The 25,241-nt window shown below is 36.7% G+C and overlaps 1 protein-coding gene across 7 annotated transcripts in view; it reads right to left on the bottom strand.

The window, feature by feature from the left end:
* The window catches only part of SNTG1 (syntrophin gamma 1), a 121,334-nt gene that overhangs the window by 44,351 nt on the left and 51,742 nt on the right, over positions 1-25,241 (bottom strand). For 5 of the 7 annotated variants that reach the window (XR_011468242.1, XM_070392300.1, XM_070392302.1 and 2 more), the window contains 6 exons: positions 17,453-17,506; positions 13,753-13,887; positions 9,169-9,225; positions 8,626-8,683; positions 7,771-7,814; positions 7,638-7,679 (listed from right to left, as the gene is read on the bottom strand). Coding sequence is in view for 6 of the 7 variants with exons in the window: in XM_070392300.1 (XP_070248401.1) it covers positions 7,638-7,679; positions 7,771-7,814; positions 8,626-8,683; positions 9,169-9,225; positions 13,753-13,887; positions 17,453-17,479 (363 nt within the window). In the remaining variant the exon portion in view is untranslated. The remainder of the gene's footprint in view (positions 1-7,637; positions 7,680-7,770; positions 7,815-8,625; positions 8,684-9,168; positions 9,226-13,752; positions 13,888-17,452; positions 17,507-25,241) is intronic. The other 2 variants (XM_070392303.1, XM_070392304.1) reach the window with 2 other exon arrangements.

The following is a 25,241-nucleotide window of genomic DNA, read 5'->3' as shown; positions in this document are numbered from 1 at the left end:
ACCCACAGGTTGAGAACCGCTGACCTAGAGGCACTAGGGAAAGGCCTTTTCACCTCCTCAAATAGAACTAGCAGGGAACAATAGGAGCCCTAAGGACACAAGGTAAGTGAGTCAGATCAGAGCAGCAGCAAAGAGCCTCCAAGATTGACATTGGCAAAGGAACCACAGCCACAGAACTAGACCAGTATGGGTGTGCTGCAGTATGAGAAAGAGCCATTTGCTCTAGTGAAGCAAGAATGTTGAAATACTGGATCGAATTTTAGTAAAATGTTTAAAGCTCACACTAAAAATAACTCCATCACTTTCGAAGGCCCCATTAAAACAAGATTTTATGCAAAAAGCCCATGAAAAGTCACATCCTACATGAGTTGAACTTTAACTCAACAAGCAGAATGCTTTGTTCATTAGTAGACCTAATAACAGAAATGCTTCCCACTATTTGTTTTAATCTCAAAATGGTTACCTTAATTAATCAAGCAATATTTTACTTTGTTTTATCTAATTCTTAAAGAAGAATTATTTAAGAATAATTATTTAAGCATAAAATTAGTGATCTTTCCAATCCATATTATGAAATCAAACTAAAATAAATAAAAATTAATATAATAGGGTTACATAAGTAGCTTGAAGAAATAAGAGACTATCATTAATATGAATATGGATGAAATAATTCAAAATTCACTATTAGCATACAGAATCCAACAAATGATAAATTAAATTATTCTATGAGCCTTTATTTCAACAGAGCAAATCTGAATAAAAATCAAGAATTTATTGCCAATATAATTAATTTCATCAACAAGTTAAATATACATACATTATCTATTATTGTGACATAGATGATAGATAGATAGATAGATAGATTAGATAGATACAGGTAGATTTTTTTCTTTTTCATTAGAAATTCTGAAAGGACGTTTTGTCAAATTAAGCTGCAATTCCTAATAAAAAAGTTAAGAAAAATAAGAATGTAAGAAAGCTCATGATATTTCTTTAATATGACTGTTCCCTCTGTCTAGCATGGCCCTTTTCTACACATTTGCATGGCTAAATCTTTACCTCCTTCTACTCTTTGCTCCAAAAACATTCCAATGAGTCCTACCTTTATCAGCTGATTTAAAATTAGAGCTCTCCACATCCTTTCTTTCCTTGTTTACCTGCTCTGCCCATCGTTCTTCATGCTCAATTGCACCTTGTAATCTACCGGATACTGTGCTAATATGTAGTCTGTCTCGGCTCCATGAAATTGTGTGCTACATAAGGGCAGCGAGCTATATCTTGTTCACAGATGAATTCAAATAGCTTAGCCTCAGCTGGCCCATAAATGTCATCATTACATACTTTTGAATGAATAACCTTAATAAGTTAATTTTACTAAGCAATAAAATTATCTTAAATGTTAAAACAATCAGACCATGTCGTTTAAAATCAGGCACTGAATAAAGATGCTGACTCTCTTTATTATATTTCAAAAATAGTTTGTACGTTTTTACAAATACAGTATAAGAAAATGAAATTACTTTCATAAGTATTAAAAAATAATGGAGGATGGGAGAAAAAGACATATTTAACAGGCTGGACATATTTTAGTGTACTTTTCTATATAGTTATGATATATTTGAGGTAGGATAGTGAGGTACAAAGCATCTCCATATTTATCTAGGAAAATACAGAGTTATAAAATAACCTCATATGGATGAAAATATTTTGTATAATCACACTTGAGTGAAATAACTAATGCACATATTTATTCTAAATGTATGATATTAAAAACCATAGTTACATAAATGTCTAGGTTGTAAATAGTGCACAGAATTAAGTAGAATTTTGAAGGAAAAGAGGGAACTCTCTTCCTTATTTTTTTAGAATTCTGTATAAGATTATCTCATATAAAATGAATTGTCAAGATCTGAAAAAACAAACACTATTACACCCACATTAGATTTGCAGCTGCAGCACACAATTACTAAATATCTGTTTGTGCATATTATCATGTTTGCAGAACACAGACCTAAGAAGTAAACATTTTAGAGTTGCTTGTGCTGTTTTCTGCCATATACTGTCATTTTAGTCTATTGTGTAAGTCAATTTACTTTTGTTATTCTGAATTTTAAATGCCCCCCCCGCCCCCGCCATGATACTCATTGAGTATATTATCCTCTGATACCATTAGCATCATTGTGGGGTCACCAGATTAGGCTATGCCAGCATTTCCTTGGTTACTGAAGTTTGCACAGGGAGAAACACAGCTGTACTGCCAGGGGAAAACAGTAGTTTCTTTGGGAGTCTGATAATTTCAAATACTTAAAAATAGATGTGTATGTCTCAACTATAATAGTGTAAATGAATTTCCCAAATAGAATATATTAAAGGAATAGGGAGAAAATAGTTTGCCTTACATGTTGCTAAATACATGAAGAAATTTATCATGCACAACAATACTGGAGAGATGACAACTGTATAAGCCATAAGATATTTATGGAATTATGCATAGTGCGGATACTTTATGAGAGGCATTTACTCTATTTGGAAGCCATATATGTCCCCATATTACCTGTATGGAAATTACTAAAAATATATAAGGATGGACTGTTAGCAAAATTATAAACGTATTGTCTATTTTGTCTTCTTGAACTTCTCTCTCATCTACTTTTCTACTTCTATTCCAACGAAGTCCCTAAGGACACTCCCTAAGGACACTCCCTAAGGACACTCCCTAAGGACACTCCCTAAGGACACTCCTGGTACCTGAATGACAAAAAACAAAAGAACAAACCAACAAAAAACACTCGTTAGGAAAACTTTCTGTTCCTGCACTCAGGGTTCATTATTAGCACCTTCATTTCTCTCCAAACTGCATGTGTCATCTTAATCCAAAGGGACTGCCAGGAAAGGGGTAAACACATTAATGATAATATGTTAAAAATAGCTCTGTGCCAGTCTGTGTTTAGATTAGCCTCTACATTAAAACCACAGTTTGTCAGAGGACATCTCGAGTCTTGAGTATGTCTTGTGACTTCCTAGCAATGCTTTAGTAACAAGGGAAGTTAAGCTCTAGCCCTTTAAATGAATAGAAGCGAATGAATACCATCTATAGACTATTCACTTGAGACATAAAATAGAAATGGTTTCTATTCAGACAGAGATTTTAGAAGAATGTTTTTTGAGGGCATGTAAACTCACAGAGAACACTTTCAAGCGAAGCAGCCTTGGAGAGAAGGACTGATTGTAATTCCCACAAACATTTCCTTTGAAAAGCAGGTGAGAATAAGGGAAGCTGGACTCCCTGCCCAGATGGAGTGTTAAAGACACTAGACTCACGTGTCTTTGAAATTCCCTTATTGTCATGCCACCTGCCTTGGTTATATTTGAAGCGCTGGGTACAACAAGTGAATGTGTGCCAGTAATAACAGGAGGAAACAAAGCTCCACTTCCATCTCTATTATTGCTCCGTCTCCATGGCAACCTGGGGCAGCCATAACCCCAGGTGGTGCTGGTCCACAGCTACAACTTAACCAGATAAAAGATGGGAGGGACGTGTTGACAGATTGATTGGGGCAACAACTTGTCAGATCACTGGACTGAGAAATAGCTACAACCCTGCTGCTGACTCTGTTCCTATCGGAGCTTCATAAACTGGAGACACAATAAAGATGTCTCAGACACATAGCATGTAGGTCTGAAGACCGGCCCAGCACTGTTTCTGTTCACTGCTGGAACTAACGAGCTCACTTCCCCTACAGGGCAGGAATCGCACACCGAATTAACAGCAACCAATATTGCATTGTCAAGGATGTCAACCGCAGCAATAAAGTATGCCTTCCTTTTGATATTGCTTTGTGAAAGCAACTGAGAAGGAATTCTTAGACATTTTCCAAACTAATCAGCAAACTCAACAGGATGTAACTAGGAGATGTTTAACCTGATTCCAACTGTTGATAAGAAACAGTATCAGAGAAGTGTTTGTTCTAGTTCTGTGAAATATGTCATAGATATTTTAATCAGAATTCCACTGAATCTATAGATTGCTTTGAGTAGCATTTACATTTTAATGATGGTAATTCTCCCAATCCATGAACAAGGTGTATGCTTCCGTTTGTTTGTATCATCCTCTAGTTCAGGGGTCCTCAAACTACGGCCTGCGGGCCACATGCAAATACAAATATTGTATTTGTTCCCGTTTTGTTTTTTTACTTCAAAATAAGATATGTGCAGTGTGCATAGGAATTTGTTCATAGTTTTTTTTAAAACTATAGTCCGGCCCTCCAACGGTCTGAGGGACAGTGAACTGGCCCCCTGTTTAAAAAGTTTGAGGACCCCTGCTCTAGTTCTTTCTTCAATTTCCTATTGTTTTCCAACTACACTCACACCTGTGCACACTCTCCCTCGCACACACTCACCCACTCACACTCTCACCCTCACTCTGGTCTTGCCCGCCACCATGTTGGTTTTCCACCACGAATGACACAGCTTTTTAGAATTGATTTTAAAATCACAGATCAGAATGATAATATTTTTATTATTAAGACCATAAAGTTTTTAAAAAGCAGATGAATCTCTTTTTTAGGGCCCATGATCCTCTAACCTGAAATCAGAAATGTTCTTTTAGAAGAAAATCTCTGGAATCATCTAGCCATTGTTCCTGCTTGGCCTTGTAATGACCTGTTCTATTTTAAAAGTCTTATGAGATAGAAATTTCAATTATATTAATAGATTTGTATTTATAACAATCTTGATTGTAGAGTCAGGATACAAACTCTTCCACTACAAGTGCCAGTGTGTGAAGCAATAGTATTTGATGGCATAAAATAACGTATACTTTTTCTAAGTTTCCAGAGCTGTGCTGGCATTTTCATATACATTACATTAATTCAAACCTTAAACTTCAATACAAAAGTAACAGCTATACTGTTGAAGTCTTCTTAAGAGTGAAGCTGGCCCTAGCCGGTTGGCTCGATGGACAGAGCGTCAGCCTGCAGACTGAGGGGTCCCAGGTTCGATTCTGGTCAAGGGCACATGCCCGGGTTGTGGGCTCGATCCCAAGTGTGGGGCATGCAGGAGGCAGCCAATCAATGATTCTCTCTCATCACTGATGTTTCCATCTCTCTCTCCCTCTCCCTTCCTCCCTGAAATCAATAAAAAATATATTAAAAAATAAAATTAAATTTTAAAAAAAGAGTGAAGCTGATCATCATGGACATGAACAACAGTGTGGGTGGGGTGGGGGAGCAGGTGGAAGAGGGCATAGAAGGGATCAATGGTGATGGAAAAAATAAAAAATAAAGTAAAATAAAAAGAGTGAAGCTGATCCGAGCTAAATGCAGAATTTCTAATAATGTGACTGAATAGTGTAGATTAATAAAAGTTACATGCACAAATAATATATAGTCATGTCTACAAAATCTGTTTCTGAATTTGAAACTTTATGTGAAATACTGACTTGGACTAAGGAACGTGGTAATATCAGCATGCTATTTTAAGACCATCTACATCCTCTGAGATGCTTGTACTTTTTCTGCCCATGTAAATCCATTCTTAAACATTTAATTAACATCTTAGTTCCACTGAGGTGTAGTAAGTCTATTTGTTCAGGTAATTAATAGTGAGGACAAAAGCATCAAATCTCTGTTGGGAAGTAAAGGATTGAAATTAAATAAGAATGTCAGTACCTATATTTCAAAGCTGATAAGGTTAAGCATCTTAAAGATAAAAGTTTATTGTGAAGGACCACATAAAATTTGTTTTTTTAATATATATTTTTTATTTCAGAGAGGAAAAGAGAGGGAGAAAGAGACAGAAACATCAATGCTGAGAGAGAATAATTGATTGGCTGCCTCCCGCACACCCCCTACTGGGGATCGAGCCTGCAACTTGGGCATGTGCCCTTGAACGGAATCAAACCCGGGACCCTTCAGTCCACAGGCTGACACTCTATCCACTCAGCCAAACCAGCTAGGGCACCACACACACTTGTAATGCAATTCTAAATTCCCTTTCTTTGAAGGAGAATGGATGTCCTTAAGAAGTGGCATTATTACTGTGTTCTAGACTTTCATGCCCCATTAACCTGTTTAATCAAAGGTCCATCGCTATTTATCTTAAGCATGCTGCCTGCCTCTGAGGAGCAAAGTGCAAAAACGATTCCATCTAACAGCATGTGGTTGGAAAAAGAGAATGCACTTCATTTTGCTCCCAGTATAATGAGCTTAGAATCACTTTGTACTTTTGGGGGGAAAGACTAAAGTTAAAATATCTTTGCTTCCATTACCATATTTAAAATTAACATGAGTCTGCACACAGTGCTCTTTGCTATGCAGAGTTCTCTCACTTGCCTAAAACGCTACTTTCCTCTGTGCATACGTGCAGGAAGCTTGAGACTTGACGGATTCATATTTTACATAAAATCCACCACCCAGTGGCAATAGGGGTGGCCCCAGTAAGATTTTTAAGAAGACAAAGACAAGTGACGAATACTGATTAATTATTCTAAGTGCTCTTAATCAAGGACCCTCCCTAATAAATATTACTACTTGTAGAACTTCAGCTTTTCACAGACACTAGAGGTTGTCTCTTTGAGGGTTGAAATACATAAATATATCAGAGGGTTTTCTAAGTCCCTTTTAGCAGAGGAGCAATGTATTACACAACCAAATAAATTAGAGCTGTAGGAAGCAAAAGGCTTACAATACTTTATATTTTGCTTGACCCTTGAGTGTAAACAATTAACCATAATTTCTCCTCTATTCCTTCCCACATGAAATGACAGAAATACGACAAACGTTCTGTAAGTGTTATTTCATCAACCATGGCAAGCATTTTCCCAAGTCCCTGACATTTTCCTATTCCTTTCTGCCTAATTGTTATGGCATCTCAGCATCTCAAACATAAGCTTCTCAACCTTCCATCTTCTCCCAAAGTATAGTTTAAAAGCCGCACGCAATGGAACCACTTGAACTGATTGTTTAAAATCCTAATTCCTGGTCCAACCTAAACTGACTGGATTAGAATATCTGAGGCCAACGTTTCAGATCGGCAGGTTTAACAAAATCCAAGAAAATGCCACAATAAAAATTGAAGACCAATCTGCCTAGTTTTAAACCTGTTTGCTTTGAAATTAAGCTCCATTAAAATCTCTGTTTCCCTCTCTCTCTCTCTCTCTCTCTCTCTCTCGCTCTCTCTCTCTCTTTCTCAGACTTTATATGATGGTCCAATTGACCTGCTACTGTGTGAGATTTTACAGGCATAAATTTCATTGCTTTGAAATATTTGCAAAAATTTTGAGATGTATTTCATGAAGAAATATACTTGGTGGACATTAATTGGTAGGCATTAATTTAAAAAAACCACAGGAAATAACATAGCAAATGACCCTCCTTAAGTATATCTTTGAGTTGCATTTCATCCTGGGCTGTCCTCCCTGATCTATTTCAAATATGAAAACAAACAAACAAACAAACAAACAAACAAAAAAAACACCATCAATTAAGAGATCAAGAGATCCTTTGTAAATCTGATAGCACATTGGTCCAATGTCATATCCTTCAAATCAATAACATGAATAGTTTTTAGCAATGTACTAAATCTTCATTTACACATGGGGAAAATCATGATTTAAAGAAAAAGTAAAGAAAACTCACCACTTCTTCATGTCTGCATTTTCTCACATTAATTCCATTTATCTGCAATGAAGGAGAAGTAGAGTTTCATATGGTATATCATGGTTGATTTCATGTTTTGGTCTCCATAAAACAATACTGGCAAAATTCATACCTGTAGGATCGCATCCCCGATGAAGAGCAGCCCTGAAAGTTCTGCTGTGAATGCAAAGGGACAGCTGATTATGCATGAAATACTTTCTTCACACAGATAAGATTTTTTTAAAGTCAAACTGATAAAAGAAAAAATAAATGCTTACTATGGATATTATCTTAAAAGATGCACAATGGAAATACAAAAGTAATCATATGATTCAGCCCAAATACTGAAACACGAGCTGTGATAGTTCTCTTTAGTTCTACCATTTCAGATCGTACAGTTTTTAAAAAAGAATAGTCACTCTTCTGGGTGATGACTAAATTTTACCATGTACTGACCATTTTAAGGTAGCCATGAAAAAGTTTAGATCTAGACATTCAGTCCATCAGCCTTTGAATCAGCTCCCACTTTCTTTTTAAACATTTGATTATTGTATACATTTCCGTCGCTTTACATCTTCGGTGTTTTTCCTAGATAACAGTTTATGTGGAGGGATAACTGAGTTAACTTGCATCTGAGAACTGTAAATAATAATAAGTACATAAAATTGCTTATACTTCATGTGAGTTATTATCTCATTTATTTGTATGTTTGTTTAATGAAAGAATTGAAATGCTATGCACCCCCCCCCAATTCATATGCAGTCATAGCCTCTATTTTCTTTCCTTCTCACTCTCCCTAGAGAAGCCCTTCCCTGGGGTAATAAAGGGCATAGACTCAGGAATCAGACTCAGTCACTTACAGCCTGGTCTTGGGGAAGCTGGAGCTGTTCAATGAGATACCAATTTATGATTCTTAAATACCATCTTATGCTTCAAAAACAATAGCTGACAAAGGAATGGCTACTGTATTATTCTCTTAACACTTTACCTCTTTGCTCCTTGGAGATTTTTGAAATGACAACTGGAATATTATGTTCTGCTCCCCCCTGTAAAGATAAAATCATATATTGTGCTTTTTAATTTGAAAAATGAAAAATGCAGTGTTTTTTTTTAGAAACTGTACAGGCTTATGAAAAGAATTCAACCAACACTTAACTTAAGATCTCATTAGCACAGAACCTGCTCTTGTTCCATTCACCGACAGGTCAGTAGTTCCTACGCTGGTTGATTAAAGTATGATATGTACACTAAAACACCATCCATATTTGGTATTTTAGATGAAACCAGATACAAACATTTATTAGTTATATTTAATGCCAGGTGAGAAAAAAGTTCCAAATACTTCTGCAAAATTTCTTAATCAAAAGGTGACCAAGGTCCTATGAGAATCTACTTAACTTACATTTCAATCCAAATATTGAGGAGTTTGCTATAGCCATATGTCTAATTACTAATCAGATAAAATTAAAATACACAAAAATGCAGCATTATAGTACAACCTTTATAAGGCTAGACTGGAAACACAGGTTACCTTTATGCTTAATCCAAATCCTCCTACAGTTTGTCTTCTAATGGTCACCGTTCTTTCCTGAAAGAAAGGATGTTAAAAATGGTTAGCTTTTAGAAAACTGCATTTACACAACATATCCCTCCTATAGGTTTTATTTTATGCGAGCGCGCGCGCGCGCACACACACACACACACACACACAGTGTCCGCATAGAGACTCCCAAATCTTGCAATAAATGGAGTGTTTTGTAATTTTAAAATCAAACATTAATAATTTATTTGCCAAGATAAAAGGTCTGTGGTGTTATTAAATAGCTAAATGTCTAAAAATTTCTTCTTTCCAATGATTTTTTGGACATATTTTGGGATCAAATTTTAAATCTCTTCTCAATTTCACATTAGGCATTCTTATTATGTAAGGAATGACCATGTTTTAGTTACATCAAAGTAACTCAATGTCAGTGGTAAATATTATCTTTGTCAACTAAGTTCTTATCTTTATCACTACAAGTCATATTGTTATGAAGACTTGAGAGCAGAGCTGGAAGGCTGCCATGCCCCAGCATATAAATGATTCATGTATATGTCTGGAATTGCAAGTGCAAATAAACCAGGTTCAAAGGGAATGTTTTTTAAAAAAATAAGTATATTTTTATTGATTTCAGGGAGAAAGGGAGACAGAGAGACAGATGGAAACATCAATGAGAGAGAACCATTGATTGGCTGCCCCCTGCATGCCCCACACTGGGATTGAGCCCACAACCTGGGTATCTGCCCTGACCAGGAATCAAACTGTGACCTCCTGGTTCATAGGTTGGTGCTCAACCATTGAGCCATGCCAGCCGGGCAGTCTATAATCTTTAAGATAATCTAAGGCTCTTTTTACTTATGTCATATTAAGAATACTTTGATTTAAAGCACTAATAATGAAACTCTTTTGTATTTAAAAAGATTCACTCATTTCATTTGAGATGAGATGAGTCATTTTCTAATTTTATACAGAAAGACTATTTTTCCAGCTCAAATTGCTCATCCGGAATAAGCATTCAAAGTTGTACACAAAATAAATTGTAGAAAGGAACAAATATCCAGATTTGTAGTTCATTCATTATTTTAGGAAACAATTGTGACCTCAAATGAAGGTTGTGAAACGAAGACAAAAATATATAAATAGCACATAATCAGAAAATGAGAAAAAGGGAACAATCTTCATTGTTCACTGCTAGGAATCACCATGGTAATGCAATCTCATTTAATGCTGTCAAGTGAATTATGAAAATCAGGTATTCCATCTTTTTCACTCATGAGAACCAATATTCAGAGGCAGTGATGAACTCACTTCCGATTACAAAGCTAGCAAATAGTGAGGCTGAGATTATAAGTCAAGTCTGTCTGATTTAAAAACCAGTAGTCTTTCTACCATTAAAAAAACAACACACACAAACCTAACCTTGGGTCTGATACTCTTGAGTCAAATATACTGAAATCCCTTTCCAGGGCAGCACCATAAAATCATGAACAAAACAAAACAAACAAACAAAAAATAATGTCAGGGAAATAACAAAGAAGAAAAAACTCTAAGTTGTCAGAAACAATGCTGAAGTGGTAGAAGGTAAGAAGAGCCAGGAGGTAAGAAGGCTCACGTGACCTCTGCCCGCCCCCTCCCCGCCCCCGCCCCCGCCATGGCCTCCCCGGGGAGCCCACAACTAGCATGACAGGGGCAAGGTGAGAAGTGGCCCTGTCGTAGAGTGTAAGGATAAAAAATGATCCCAACCACCAAAAGAGTAATAGTAGAAGACTTGCCCATTTTGAACTTGGCTCTCAATATAAGAATTAAAAACCAATTCTTCTGAGAATTTGTAAATGAATTGGTCCACAGGTGAGTTTGAAATGAATTTTGTTCTACCTAGGTAGCCTCAAAAGCCTAATTGAGCATTAAGTTTAAAGGATATCTAAATTGCTAGCACCCGTAGGCACTTGTCTAAGGATGCAAATAGTCTTTGTAACACATTATAGAGTCAAATTCCAAAAAATTCCCCCACAGAATCAAACAACACAAGCTCACAGTGAGAAGTCACAGGAGGAAACAGACCACAATGAGTGAGTCAGCAAACAAACAAACAAGGGACAAATAACACACCAAGATCTGCAAAGATGGCAGATACTAGAATTCCAGATCCAATCACAGAAACAGGATTAACATGATTACTAGAACAAGAAATGTCAAATGAATGACAGTAATATAAAATATTTTGATGGGACAGAATGTTATTAAATGGGACAGAATGGAACTTTTAGAAGCAAACAATATAATTACCAGAGTCAGAATTTCAATATATAGTTCAAACAAAAGACTAAATTTAACCAAAGAGAGCTTAGTGAACTGAAAGGAAGACTGAAAGGGTTACTTTAGCACTCCACAGAGAGACAAACAGGTATAAAATATGAGAAAAAGTAGAGAATGAAGAATCAAAGGAGCTGTTTTAAAATACATGCAAAAAAATTACTAAAGGGAAGAACAGAGGGAATGGGAAATAAGTAACATTTAAGAAGTTAATAACTGATCATTCTTTTGAATGGAAGAAATGCAGAAACCCTCATATTTAAGAAGTCGTACGTCTTTCAAGCAAAGCAAATAGCAAACATCTTTAGATAAGATGCATCAGAGTGAACCTGCAGGCCACTGTAGGCAGAGACTCTGAAATCTCCAAAGGAATCTGAAAGAAGGAACAGATTTCCTATAAAGAAAAAATAATTGGATAGAAAGCAGACTTTCCAAGACTCCACATTCAACGTGGAGCTGGGTTGAGCAAATGGGATTTAACTTTTCCAATATTTATATCATTTTCCATCTGCAAGAATGAAGTTGGACTTTTATCTAACACCATATGTCTGAGTGTTCTAGCAAGTTCTATCTAATGCTAACTTAGCCTCAGAAAGAGCCATAAATTATCAGTCACACTCATTGCTCTTCTAACTAGCACTGAAATACCACTGTGGAAGATATCCTGTAGGTGAAATTAGTTTCATTTAAGAAAAACAATTTTATTATAAAACAGGACAAGTTTTGGAACTTATCATTTGTTGTGCAATAACATTAAAGACATCACCTTAACTTTGTTGCCATATGTGATCTGAGAAGAAAATTACAGTAAGTATCAAACAGTTGGCTTCTGGGATTCCCCAGACACTGTAGCTCTTTAGCTTGAAGACTTAATTTTCAGCTTATTAATAGACTTACCTTGGAGTGTCTTGTTGGTGGTGAATAATGCTGAACTTCCCACCTCACTCCTCACTAACATCCAATGGGAGTCACACCGGGTCCTAAATCAATGGTCCCTCACTAAGTAAAGCTAATGGCCTTTTTGCAGACTGCTGACCATTCTTTTGTCACAGACTATTTAAATCATCCTGAACCACTGGTCTTGCTGTCAAGTTAGATAAAATTGCTCCCATGGGATTACCCTCTCTTTTAGTTAAGGAAAAACTAGTGCTGTAACTCTTCTTCCTTCCTTCCTTCCCTTCCCCTTCCCCTTCCTTCCTTCCTTCCTTCCTTCCTTCCTTCCTTCCTTCCTTCCTTCCTTCCTTCCTCCCTTCCTCCCTCCTTTCTTTCATTCTTTCCTTCTTTTTTTTTAACTACAGAAATATGACTTATATAAATCTGGCATAAATGTATTACACAGGACCTGGATCAGTAAAATTTTATAATTTGTGAAATTCAGTACTTCAACATTGAAATATTGTTATCGCTTTTAAATGTGGCAGCTGAAATAACGAATATACACAGACCTACTCTCTCTTTTGAAAAAAGTTTTGGGGAGAACTTGGATAGAATTGAAGAGAAATATCCCATAATAATCTCAGCAAATGCAAAAAAAATCACTTGATGAAGTTTGACCCTCATTTATAAGAAGCACTTTCTGCAAAGTCTGAATGGGATGGAACTTCCTTAACCTGAGCATCTAATGACCACGTCTCTTCTCACTAGCATTATGTTTCACATTAAGCATACTCTCAGAGTTTGAAAGCAAGTCAAGGATCATGACTTGCTTCATTTCTACTCAACGGTAGTACAGCAAATCAGGAAATGGAAATAAACAACATAACAATTGGAAAGAAAGCGGTGAAATGGCTTTATGTTAGATGTCGTGATGATGTACACAGAAAGCCCCCACAGATTTAACAAAGAGATGCCACGCTGAAGACGGCATCTAAATGTGTGGCTGTGGAGCCAGTATGGGTACTTCTGCAAGGACCCTGCTCCCTTAATGATGTAAACAAAAATTTCACGCAGGATGATCGACGAGGGCCCAGTGGTTCTCAACCTTCCTAACGCCGCGACCCTTTAATACAGTTCCTCCTGCTGTGGTGACCCCCAACCATAAAATTATTTTTGTTGCTACTTCATCACTGTGATGTTTCTACTGTTATGAATCGTAATGTAAATATCTGATATGCAGGATGTATTTTCAGGGGTCGCGACCCACAGGTTGAGAACCGCTGGACTAGGCTCTACAATAAAAGAAAAACACACGAATAGTTTTCTGTGGATAAATATTTTCATGAACACACACAAAAATCTCCAACGGAAGGAAGAGCTACTTACACCAGAATAGAAAGGCTCACCAGACACACATATCACATCCTGCTCCTGGATCATCAGAATGTCTTTGGCCAGGTGCAGCCGGACTTTGAAAGGCTCCTGATTGCCATCCTGCAGCAAACAAATCCCTGTCTTTGTCTTCAGACAAAAACAGAGAACATATTATGCTTAGCTTATACGTTATGCTGAATGGTTGATTTCCTGTAAAACATGATGAATGACACGTCAGAGCTACAGAAAACACACTCTGATGAGTCTGAGACTGGACACCTAACGTAGGTGCAGAGAAAGGGGTAACCCCCGACCCCCTGTAATGGAGACGATGTCAGAAAATCCACATGAACATTTGGAGAGTAAAGAGTGTAGTTTTTATACTATGTTAGAAAATTAATGAACATTTTGTTTAATACTTATCTAATTATGGAGTTTCTGTAACAGCTTTATTGAGTTACAATTTACATGCTATAGAATTCAACCCTTAAATTATATAATTCAATGTGGGAACTTTTGTATATTAAGTTATAGAACTACCATTATAATCAATTTTCTCCAAAAAGAAACCTATTGCCACCATTTTCCCAGCCCCTTCCTCAGGCCTAGGCAACCATGTTAATCTACTTTCTGTCTCTATCATGGAATTTTAAATCTGAAAACGGACCCCCTAAACATCTTCTCTAACCTTCGCCATTTCATCATTTCTAGTCACCAACACACACACACACACACACACACACACACACACACACTTTGTACAGATAAGGGAACAGGATAAAGAGGCTTGGAAGAAATAAACCAAAAAACCTATATGCATATATGCATAACCCAATGACAGATAATAGTGTGGTGAAGGCCTGGGTGGGGAGTGAGTGAAGAGGGTTAATGGGGGAGGTGGGAGGGGATGGGACATCTGTAATACTTCCAACAATAAAGATAAATTTAAAAAGTAAAGAGGCAATGTGAACTGCCTAAATTAATACAATTAATCAAAAACAGAGCCTGGTTTGAGACCCAAGATTCTTTTTTATTTTTTTCTTGATTCACTGTTTTGCTTCACACTGTTTTGGGAATTTGAAACAGCCGGTGATGATTTCCAAACTTGTACCACGTAGCTTTAAACTTGTCACCTCCTGAAGCAGGTCAGTGTTATACTATGCACCCCGATAAATAAGCAGATTCTCCCTAGCACATGCCCTTAGCCTTCCCATTGTTCAGAGATACAAAATGAAACATATTTTGAGACATCATATAGTCTCTGGCTGTTATTCTGCACCAAATCCATAGGAAGAGTGACCACTTTGGCAATTGCATTTTAATTTAATAATTATTGATTTAGTGTTCAATTAGAGAAGGGGATAAGCTCATAGAAAGCATTTATGTTCTTAGTATTTAATGAACACCCAATTCCATGCAAATAATACTAGGCTTTCTCTTGAAATAGAAATTTAATGTGAATTGCTAGAGGTGTGTTTCTTTAAAAGGATGTTTCATAATGTTGATAAGAATATGCTTAGATAAAGCAGCCTCCCAAGATAATTCTCTCTGTAAATTGCTTTATACCTTGCACTAATACATACCATTACGCCCTCTATCCCATTTGATATGATACTACCCTGTAATTATTTCCTAAGGGTTATCATCTACTTCAAAGAAAATTAAGGTTTTGCAGATGTCCTTTCCTCCTCTTTGAGACAAATACACAGCAGGAACTCACTAGATTGTGTCCATTAATCTATTCTAAAGCATCACTCCAATGGATATGTCTGGAGGATGATATTTCAAGGAAAGCAAATTACATGTTTCTTCAGATAAAACATAATTTTCTGTTTTTCACATAGAAAAGTCTCTCATGCTTATAATGTGATCTCAACCAGACGCCAGCATTCAGACAGAGGGGTGTAAATAATATCAAAGCCATGTGAACATAGTTGAGCACATCTGTTGATTTTTTTTAAAAAAAAAAACAGAACTTGGTTACACTAGTATTTAACACACAAATTTGATACAACCAAAGAGTAAGACACTAGAGTAAAATAACAACAAACAAGGTATTTCATTTGCAATGCATGCGAAATGGTTAACATCTCTTTAGCCATAAACAAGCTCTTAAAAACCAGTAACAGAGACACTATCATGCGAGGAAACTGGAAAAAATAAAATGAAATCATACAAGTGATGCTTAAGCATTAGGCATATACGATGATTTCGCTGAGCAGTGGCGAAGGATAATTCCTCTGCAGTATCACAGGGAGCAGAATAAAGACACGGGCACCTAATGCTCTTCGGTTTTGAACAGTGTTACACCGTTTGAACCCTCATTTGTTGATTTTTCAATGCACGGTACAATCAGGCCTTTCCCTCCCCCCACCCCTCCCCCCACCCCCACCCCCCAATGCAATGGAAGAAATAGCGTTCACAAATAATGCTCTGCTCCAGTTGGGGAGGGGAGAGGGGCCCTTCCCTGAGAGGCCTTACATACATTACTTTTACACATCAACAAGACATAAAAGATCACCTTGGGAAAGTTCAGGGACTAGAACATTAAAAAGAAGCTTTTCTCATCACATTCCCGATGCAGTCAAAGTTTCATTCGCTCCACAAGCAAATAATGCGCAAAATGTCCCCTAATTATTAGATAGTTGCCTGGAAAGCAAAATCCAGTCTTTGAGCTTAAGCTTCGGTCCTGAGAGAATAAGGCAGATTTTGTTATAATAATGTACGTATGTTATAGTAGTCTGTGCATTCAGAGGTTTGTAAATCAATAACTATAATGTCAGAAACATAAGCCTTAAACATATAAAAGCAACTCATTTTCAGAATTCGGTTCTGAGCTATGAATAAACTGGGGCACTTTTTTAAAAGATATTTTTGCAAGAATGTTAACACATGACATTTCATTTTTTAAAAAAACTTCATAAATGTTAATAACAGGAGCTTTTTGCTGGTTTGTTTTTAACTCGATCATAGGTAACCTAGTTATGGTTGTTTTTGTCTTGGGTTATTTGTACACGATAAAAATATTTTAAACCTCCTAGGCAAACGTGTGAAATATTTTAACCTGTGAATGTTAGCATTTTACCTGAAGAATGACAACACAATGCTTTGAATGCCCTTTGTTGAGTAAAAAAGATAGTATTTCTTCCGAAAATAGAATAGCTACAGTCCCTGGAGACCCAAGTCCAGTTCTCTCGGCTGCACACTTGCGTGCCCTTTACTATCCTTGGAAGAGCAATGTCACGACACTAACTCATGCTGAGGAGTGATGACAGTTCTATAGAGAATCTGAATGGCCATGGATTAATAATTAAATTATATTGAAATAGTTATAGAATACTGAAGTCATAAAATCCTAGAATTTTAGTGCCGAAAGGGACCTTCGATGACTTCTGAGTTATAACCATTTACGTGAAAGAATTACTTCCAATCCTGCCACTACTGAAATCCTGCAGCACATAGTTTATGGAGCAGGGCGACGTAATAATAAGCCGAATATGCTCCCGTCTCCTTCTTAAAGGAAGAGTGAATATACCTGAGCCTTCCCCAGGCGCTCTCTGGCTTTCTAGTCTTCAGAAACAGAGGCTACTCTGGAGGCGAAATAAACCCATCCCTCATCCCTCCACCAAACACAGTGTCCCGCTTATATAAAAGGCAGGCCAAGGGCTTCCCGTTTTGAAAAAGTTGAAAAGCACAAAGCCACTTAACCTACCTCCTCACAGGCAGTCCTGAAATCCATGTGCTATGGCACCGCAAAGGACTCAGTCTGAAAAGAGAGAAATGGTTTGCCATTGAGCACAGCATCCGGTGTCAGAGAGGAGAATGCTACTGACGTGTAAGCTGAAGCAGATGCTGGGGGCAGATGATGTTTACAGTCCCCTGTGTGGAACAAGAGCTCCCAGGGTATAAGGAAGGGAGAAGGAAGGGTGGAACACGTCCGAGTCCCTGCTGTAACCAAGTATCAGCCCACTGCCATGGCTCAGTGTGGTGGGGAATGTCTATTTCCTTGCCCCCCCCCCCCCCCCCCCCAGCATTCAGACAGGATCTACATGTGAGAAACTCTTCTCTCAAGTGGCAGCTCATTCCCAACCTTCATTCTGGAACCTCCGTTAGCAACTGGGACTGAAACTTCAAAAGGGGTAATTAAAAGTTGACTTTCATGTGGTTATCTCTTGAAAAAAGGTCGACTAATCTTTCTCTTTTTAATTAAAAAGTGACACGCATGAATAAGTCTCCCTGGAATTTAACATTTTAATCACAAACAGTATGATGTAAGGAAACAAGCTATTTATCAGAATGAATAATATTAAGATAATTGATGTAACACATATTCATTGTATGGTCACTATAGTATCTAAATGGTGGACCTGCACTTAAATGTATAAAAATAACATTTAAAGTTTGTTTTTGAGTGCTATTAGAGAGTTTTAATGATATGACTTAATAAAAGTGAGTTATCGTAGAAAATTGACATTCTAACACTATGAAAATGCAGAGCCAAAATAAAATAGCATACGGAAATAAGATTTCAAAGTAAAACATACGGTGAATTACAAAAGAGAAGACTTTATACTCCTGAAAACTCCTCCTCTAGTATTTACAACAGTACACTCTTTTGTCTTCCTTTATAATTTTCTATTGCATGATATTAATGAATAAGTATTTGTGGGTGAAACAGAGTAAGACATTCACTTATACTGTCACTGGATTATTACTATTGCCTCTGAAAGAAAAGAGATTGACCATTTATCAACAGCAACTAAATTGAATTACTGCTTCCATTCTTGTAATTTCATGCCCAGATATATCTTTTAGAAAGCATTTGTATATTTCTTCAAGAGTTTCTAAAGCCTATGATTTTATAAAGTCCAAAGGCAAGAAACTTTTGACAAGCCCCAGAATAAAGAATTTAAAGTTCAAATTCTTCCTAAACACACCCACCTGGGAGAAAAAAACACATTTTTCAACATTCAAACTGGCTCTATTATATGAGAAGAGTACACTTAATGGATAACAGTAGTCAGTCTCTAGATCCACCTGAATAGATCAATAAGAACATCCATGTTTACAACGCGGTGTTTTGGAGCTATGACTACATTATGTCATAATGCATTATAAATGAATTAAGTTTGACAAAGGTGGCAAAGTACATTACATTTCTCCTCCAATCCTTCAGAGGTGATAGTTTTAAGAAACCAAGGGCCCAGAAAAAGTTACATGTAGTATTCGGGAAAATCTGAGATAAACTACAACACAAAAATTAAAGGGTTCTTATAAAACTAAAAAGATATCTGATAGGTCAAGAATTCATTGTTTTTTCTTTCAGTAATAAAAAATGTCTGGGATGCAAATATGCATTTTGTATCTTTGGATATTACTTATGTTTGTAATGCAAATGTATACATAGTCATACTTAGGCATTGCTTGAAATTGTATACATATATACGTGCATTTACACATAGGAAAATATCTCGGACATATATTTATGCAAATATATAGTGGTATAACTTTTTGGATAGTAATTTAATCTAATAACTTTAAAAATATATATTTTTATTGATTTTAGACAGGAAGGGAGAAGGAGAGAGAGATAGAAACATCAATGATGAGAGAGAATCATTGATCGGCTGCCTCCTGCACACCCCCTACTGGGGATCAAACACACAACCGTGGCATGTGCCCTTGACCAGAATTGAACCTGGGACCCTTCAGTCCGCAGGCCAACGCTCTATCCACGGAGACAACTGGCTAGGGCTAATCTAGAAACTTTTGATGAAAATCATTAAAAGAAAATTTTGTTGGATTAGAGAGTTTGTTTGCCAACAAATATGCAATTATGCATTGTAATGATTAAATCTTAAATAAATTATCAACATAGAGTAAAGAGGAGTAGCCATGCTTTTTAAGTGGTTGTGATTTTCCCAAGCATTTTCACATTGTGCTATTGCATTCTCAAAGTGAACATGAGCAACAGGTATCTTTAATAGTTGTATAAAGCTGAGAGCAAAATTATCTGAAGAAAAACAGATGAGGTGCCAAATATTTTTTCAAAGTGTTCATTTTCAATTATAATTTATTGTAATTTTACTTGAAACATTTGAAAGCATTGCTTTGCTTTCCTGTTATTCCCCTATTAAATTTGGATACTAATTGTTTTTCTGAGGTGCATGCACAATCTTCTATAGTATGAAAAAATAGGAAATAATTGTTTTCTGGGAGGTCATCTATTAAAGACAAGAAGACAATTGTTTCCTATTTTTTCATAATATAAATATTTTTTCCATGCAGAAATATAATGGATTTTTTAAAATCTTTTTTTTGGTGTTTTGATTTAGTTTGTTTGTTTTGTCTAGCAATTTATATATTTTTTCAATCAATATTTTAATGACATCTGACCTAGATGTTAAATTCAAATTACAAATTTGGTAAAAATTTACATGCTTATAAATAATTTTCTAATTATTTGTCGGAAGAAACTAAGCATGACATCTTCAAATATACATATTTTTAATTATTTGTTTTTGTTACTGATCCCTTGCAAACAACATGAGGCTAAGGTGAATAGATGTCATTCATTTTAAACAAAACTACAGTAGTAGCAACAGAAATAGAACTCTTATGCAAACAATCCAATTTATATTAAAATATCTGTAATTATAAATATTTTATAAATGGCTTCTTAATTATTAACAATGGCTAAGATAACTGTAAGATAATAATAATTAGTCCATGTCCTGGCTGTTGAAAGAGTCTGAGATTTTACAAACGAACAACTTACTTGCAAGCTAAATTTAGCCTGACCGAGTGTCGAGGTTCTGACAGAACATGAGATTCCTGGTCAGAGATTAAGAATTTACTCCCAGCACAGCAAGTAGCATAAGCTCTCCCTGTCTTCATGTCCCACGGAGGTGACACAGATAGGTCCAGATGGGTGAGAACACATAGAGTGGGTTGCATTATAGTAAAGGAACCTTGGGCTCAGGGAATCCAAATAGTTTATAGTAGGTGATAAACATCCTTCCTTCTGCTCTGCAGAAAGGCATTCTTTTTTAAAAATATATTTTATTAATTTTTTAGAGAGAGGAAGGGAGAGGGATAGAGAGCTAGAAACATCGATGAGAGAGAAACATCTATCAGCTGCCTCCTGCACACTCCCTACTGGGGATGTGCCCGCAACCAAGGCACATGCCCCTGACTGGAATCGAACCTGGGACCCCTGAGTCCACAGGCTGACACTCTATCCTTTGAGCCAAACTGGTCAGGGCGAGGCATTCTTTCTTATGCTGGGCATTAAGCATGCTTGCCCTTTGCTCTGGAGGGAGGTGATATACTTTCTTCTTATGGCTATTTGGTATTCAAGTATCCTTGAAGAGGTATATGAGATAAAGCATAGGACGTGCACTTGCGATTCAATAAAAAGCAACATGCCATACTTTTTTAAACGTGTCGGAGGAAAAATTATAACCTAGCAAAGCTTTCCAGGTAACCACACAGCAACCACAGTAAACCTGGTAAGTGCCTTTCTTCAAGAGGAAAAAAAAGAGGGGGGGGGGGGGGCGGCGGGGGGAGAAAACCCATGACCTGCCAGATGTTGATAGAAAACTGACCTATCAGGTAGATGCTGAGCAACCCAGGTGTCTGGGAGATTCATATGTAATATATAAAACCACATGTCAAACTGTGTAGTAAATATCTTGGAAACGGTGATGAGTTGTATAGTATATGTAAAACCTGCCAAGTCTGTGCCCAATTTAGTTTGATCAGAGGGAAAACTGAAATATCCATAGTAGTGATGATCTAGCTGTGTGGGTGTGTGTATAGTATATTCTGCATGAATAGTAACACTGGCTGATAATAGGTGTTGATTATGACATTCATTAAAAATTAGAATTGAGTCATTCACTAATGTATCCTACTAACTCTTCTACACAAAGGCTTACGTTTCTTCAAAAAATCTTTTTTTATTTTGTTGTTGTGGTTGTTTATTTGATTTTTTAAATCCTTATTGTTAAAAGTATTACATATGTCCCCCTTCCCCGCTCCCCAATTGACCTTCTTCTAGCCCACCCTGCCCCCACCCCAGGCCTTCACCACACTATTGTCTGTGCCCATGGGTTATGCATATATGTATACAAGTTCTTTGGTTGATCTCTTCCCACCCACCCAACCACCCCCGCCTTCCCTCTGAGATTCAACAGTCTGTTGTTGTTATTAAACATAAACATTCAATGAATTAATTGGGTATCAATGTAGTCAGAAAAAATCTGTAATACAATCATATGAGAAGACAGAAGAAAGGCATCACAGTGGAAAAGTAGAAGAGAATGAAAGACTAGAGGTTTAAATGTAAAATAAGGATTGAAAGAACGGAGCAAAGAAACTAGAAAAATACCTTGAAATATTTTTAAATTCTTAATTTGGATGCTTTCTACCTTAACATTTTTTCTCATCATGCTGACAGATATTTTAAAAAAGAGGTTAGGACAAGGAGAGTTGAGCTACCCCTGCAGTTTTTTTTTCACACATTTAGTTTAGCACAGATTTGTTTTCATTTGCAAGACAGTGGCATCTTTTATTGAAGAGATTCATTTTGAGAGTGGAAAACATTACTGCTATCATTGATGCAAGACTAGCTCGAAGCAAGCTTTCTTGAAAAAGATGATCACATTGGGAACAATAAGAAAAAACAGAGATAAAAATTGGAGCTAAGCCAGGGTTATATGGCATTATAATATGCAAGGCAAAGTAAATTTAGGACCACTTAAATGCCACAGTTCACAATGTGCTGACCCAGAAAGCAAACTGCATCGAGCACTGAAACATTCAGCTCCCGTCCAGATGTCCAATGTATGCTGGTGAATCAGCCGAGGGCAGAGCGCGGCCTGTGAACTACAGAGTATGAAGCGTGTAACTGTCGGAGATCTAAAGACCCTGCCAAGTGGGGAGTGCTTTCTGGCCTAAGGCAGTGAACTCAGATGAAGACTGAGGAAAAAACAGAACAAAAGGTGTGACGAGTCTGAGTAAGTTGGACGTTCGTATGCAAGGAAAGAACTAGCTGACAGCTTCAGTTATGAAAGCAAAGGCAAAAGGATAAACCTAGGACATTCTGTAATTGGAAGGCAAAAATTATTACTTTGACCGACATTGCAGTGCATTGTGGTGATGAATCTGTGGATAATCAGCGATGAGTAGGTCAGGAGGCCACTTTTGAGGTCACAGAATACTAATATTGCTCTTAAAATATTGAGAGACAAAGAAATCTCCAACTATGTACAGATTTGCAGATACAATAATAAGAAATAAAAATGTCAGACTGGAAAATGTTCTATTGTCACACCTGATGGTTTGAACTTGAATGGTTAATCAAGGTTTAAAAAACATTGCCATATCTGTATAGAAGGGGGTCATTTTCCTTAGTACAATATGTTAATTTATTTATTGAATTTGAAATGTGTGAAAACTAACAAAGCATTAAACTCAATGCTGATAAGAACGAATGATCTTTTTTATACTTACAGTAAGCCATTTGGTAATTTACAGTGATTTAAATTATTCAAATAATCATAAGGAAATTTCTTTAAGAATTAAGTTATGATAGTTGAACATAGCATTATTTGGTCAAGGTTTTCTAGGGTCTATATCATGGCAAACCTCATCAGGAATCTTGAAATGCAAATGGGGGTCCTGGATTAATTGTCTCTGGAATTATCCATCCTTAAACTTATTAGAATCTCTCTTTTAGTTCATTAGTGAAAACATGGAACTCTTTCTCTCATGCGGTCTTAGGGTATTTCCTGAAGAGACCTATGCTTTCTCCTCTAGTAGTCAATTAACTTAAACACACACACACACACACACACACACACACACCTCTAATGAACACTACAGACACAAGAGTGTGAGAATTCTTCCAAACAAACTGAAAATGACCAGAAGCACAAGTTACATAGCAATTCAATGTTTCTTTAACTGCCATTCCAATAAAATTCAAAGCGCTTTTGAAAATAGTTCTTTGGTCTCCTAAAGGGGGCTTGCTCCCCATTAACCAGCATAGGATCCCCAGCTCCTGCAACATGGTAGGCACACAATACATATTTTAAAGAGATATCACATTAAGGTGGCTACAAAAGGCTTTTATGAATAAAATGGGGTTGGATTCTAAAAGACTAAGGAAGTACTAAAACATCATAAAAAAAGAAAACAAGAACAAAGTTTAATTACAAAACACTCAGTGTGGACACAATCAAATATCAGTCATCTGGGTTATTGAAAAGGAAGTAGTTATCATTGTAATCCAGCAATTATTTACAGTTGGCTTTGGAGTTCCTCATCTATATATTTTTTTCTTATTAACCCTATTTCATCATTTTTAAAAATGACAAGATAAAATTTCTATATAGTCTTTAAAATCACATCACTCAGCAGTTATTAATGTACTGGAAATAATGATAGGTGACAAGAGAAAATCATTCTAGAAATACGGATAAGTATGAGTGTACTGTCAGTATAATCAAGCAACGATGGCATTAAAATGTGTTTCAGTATCAAGGCTGGTCAATTTCCTTTTAAGTCCAGGCTTATTGCACAGAGAATAATGTTGATATCGTATAAAATATATCCATCTCGGTAATAAAATAACAGTGATAATTCCCCAATGCCAGGAACATTTATATTGATTTTGCAATGTCATTTTGAACTTACTTTAGAACAGGAATGTGTCCGGTGCTTTAAAAATTCATATTGCTTCAAAGTCACAATAAAGCATGTCTCAGAGACAATATGTACACTTAGTCGGCCATTGCGATTCAATTTAACTTAGCACTTATTGATTTACTTCTGCATGCCTGGATAGCAACCAATGCAGGAATGCAGAGAGGGAGAGGACTAAAGCCCTGCCCTCTGAGGGTTCTGGTGAAGGACGCCAGAGAGAAAAACACAACTGCCCAGCCTTGTGGGCTGTGATGGAACAGGGCCCTGAGCCCTGTTGCTGAGGGGAGGGAGAGACTCACTAGTGGCAGAGTATGGTTGATAAGGGCAATGGGTATGAAGGAATCCTAAGGAAGAGTAGCTTCTCTGCAGACTAGGACAGGAAGGCTGCCTAGAGAGAGAGGGATGTGCATGTGCCAAGGCCCAGGCTGTGGGTCTTGGATGCAACACAAGCAGGAAGCTCGTGCAGCAACGAGTCACTCAGACTGGAAAATTCCACTGGATATAGAACTCTAGTTTGGTGTTTTCATTATTCTCAATAGTTAAGTATAGGGCATCCCAAAAATGTATACACACTTTGAATAATTATAAAGGCAATGCTTATGAAAATACATTTCATTGTCAAAATTGAGCTGTCAGCTGTTAAAGTGTGTATACTTTTTTTTTTTGACACCCTGTATTTACTCCGCTGTCTTCTTGCTTACATATTTTCTGAAGAAAAGTCTGGTGTGATTCTTATTCTTGGTGTTTTTGGTTTTGTTTTTCCCTATGGTTTCTTTCAAAAATTTTCTCTT

Source organism: Myotis yumanensis, unplaced genomic scaffold, assembly GCF_028538775.1.
Source record: "Myotis yumanensis isolate MYYU_CA2020_CCGP unplaced genomic scaffold, mMyoYum1.0.hap1 SCAF_15, whole genome shotgun sequence".
Lineage (NCBI taxonomy): Eukaryota > Metazoa > Chordata > Mammalia > Chiroptera > Vespertilionidae > Myotis > Myotis yumanensis.
Note: the sequence above shows the minus strand (reverse complement) of the source record. Positions and strands in the feature narration are given on the sequence as shown.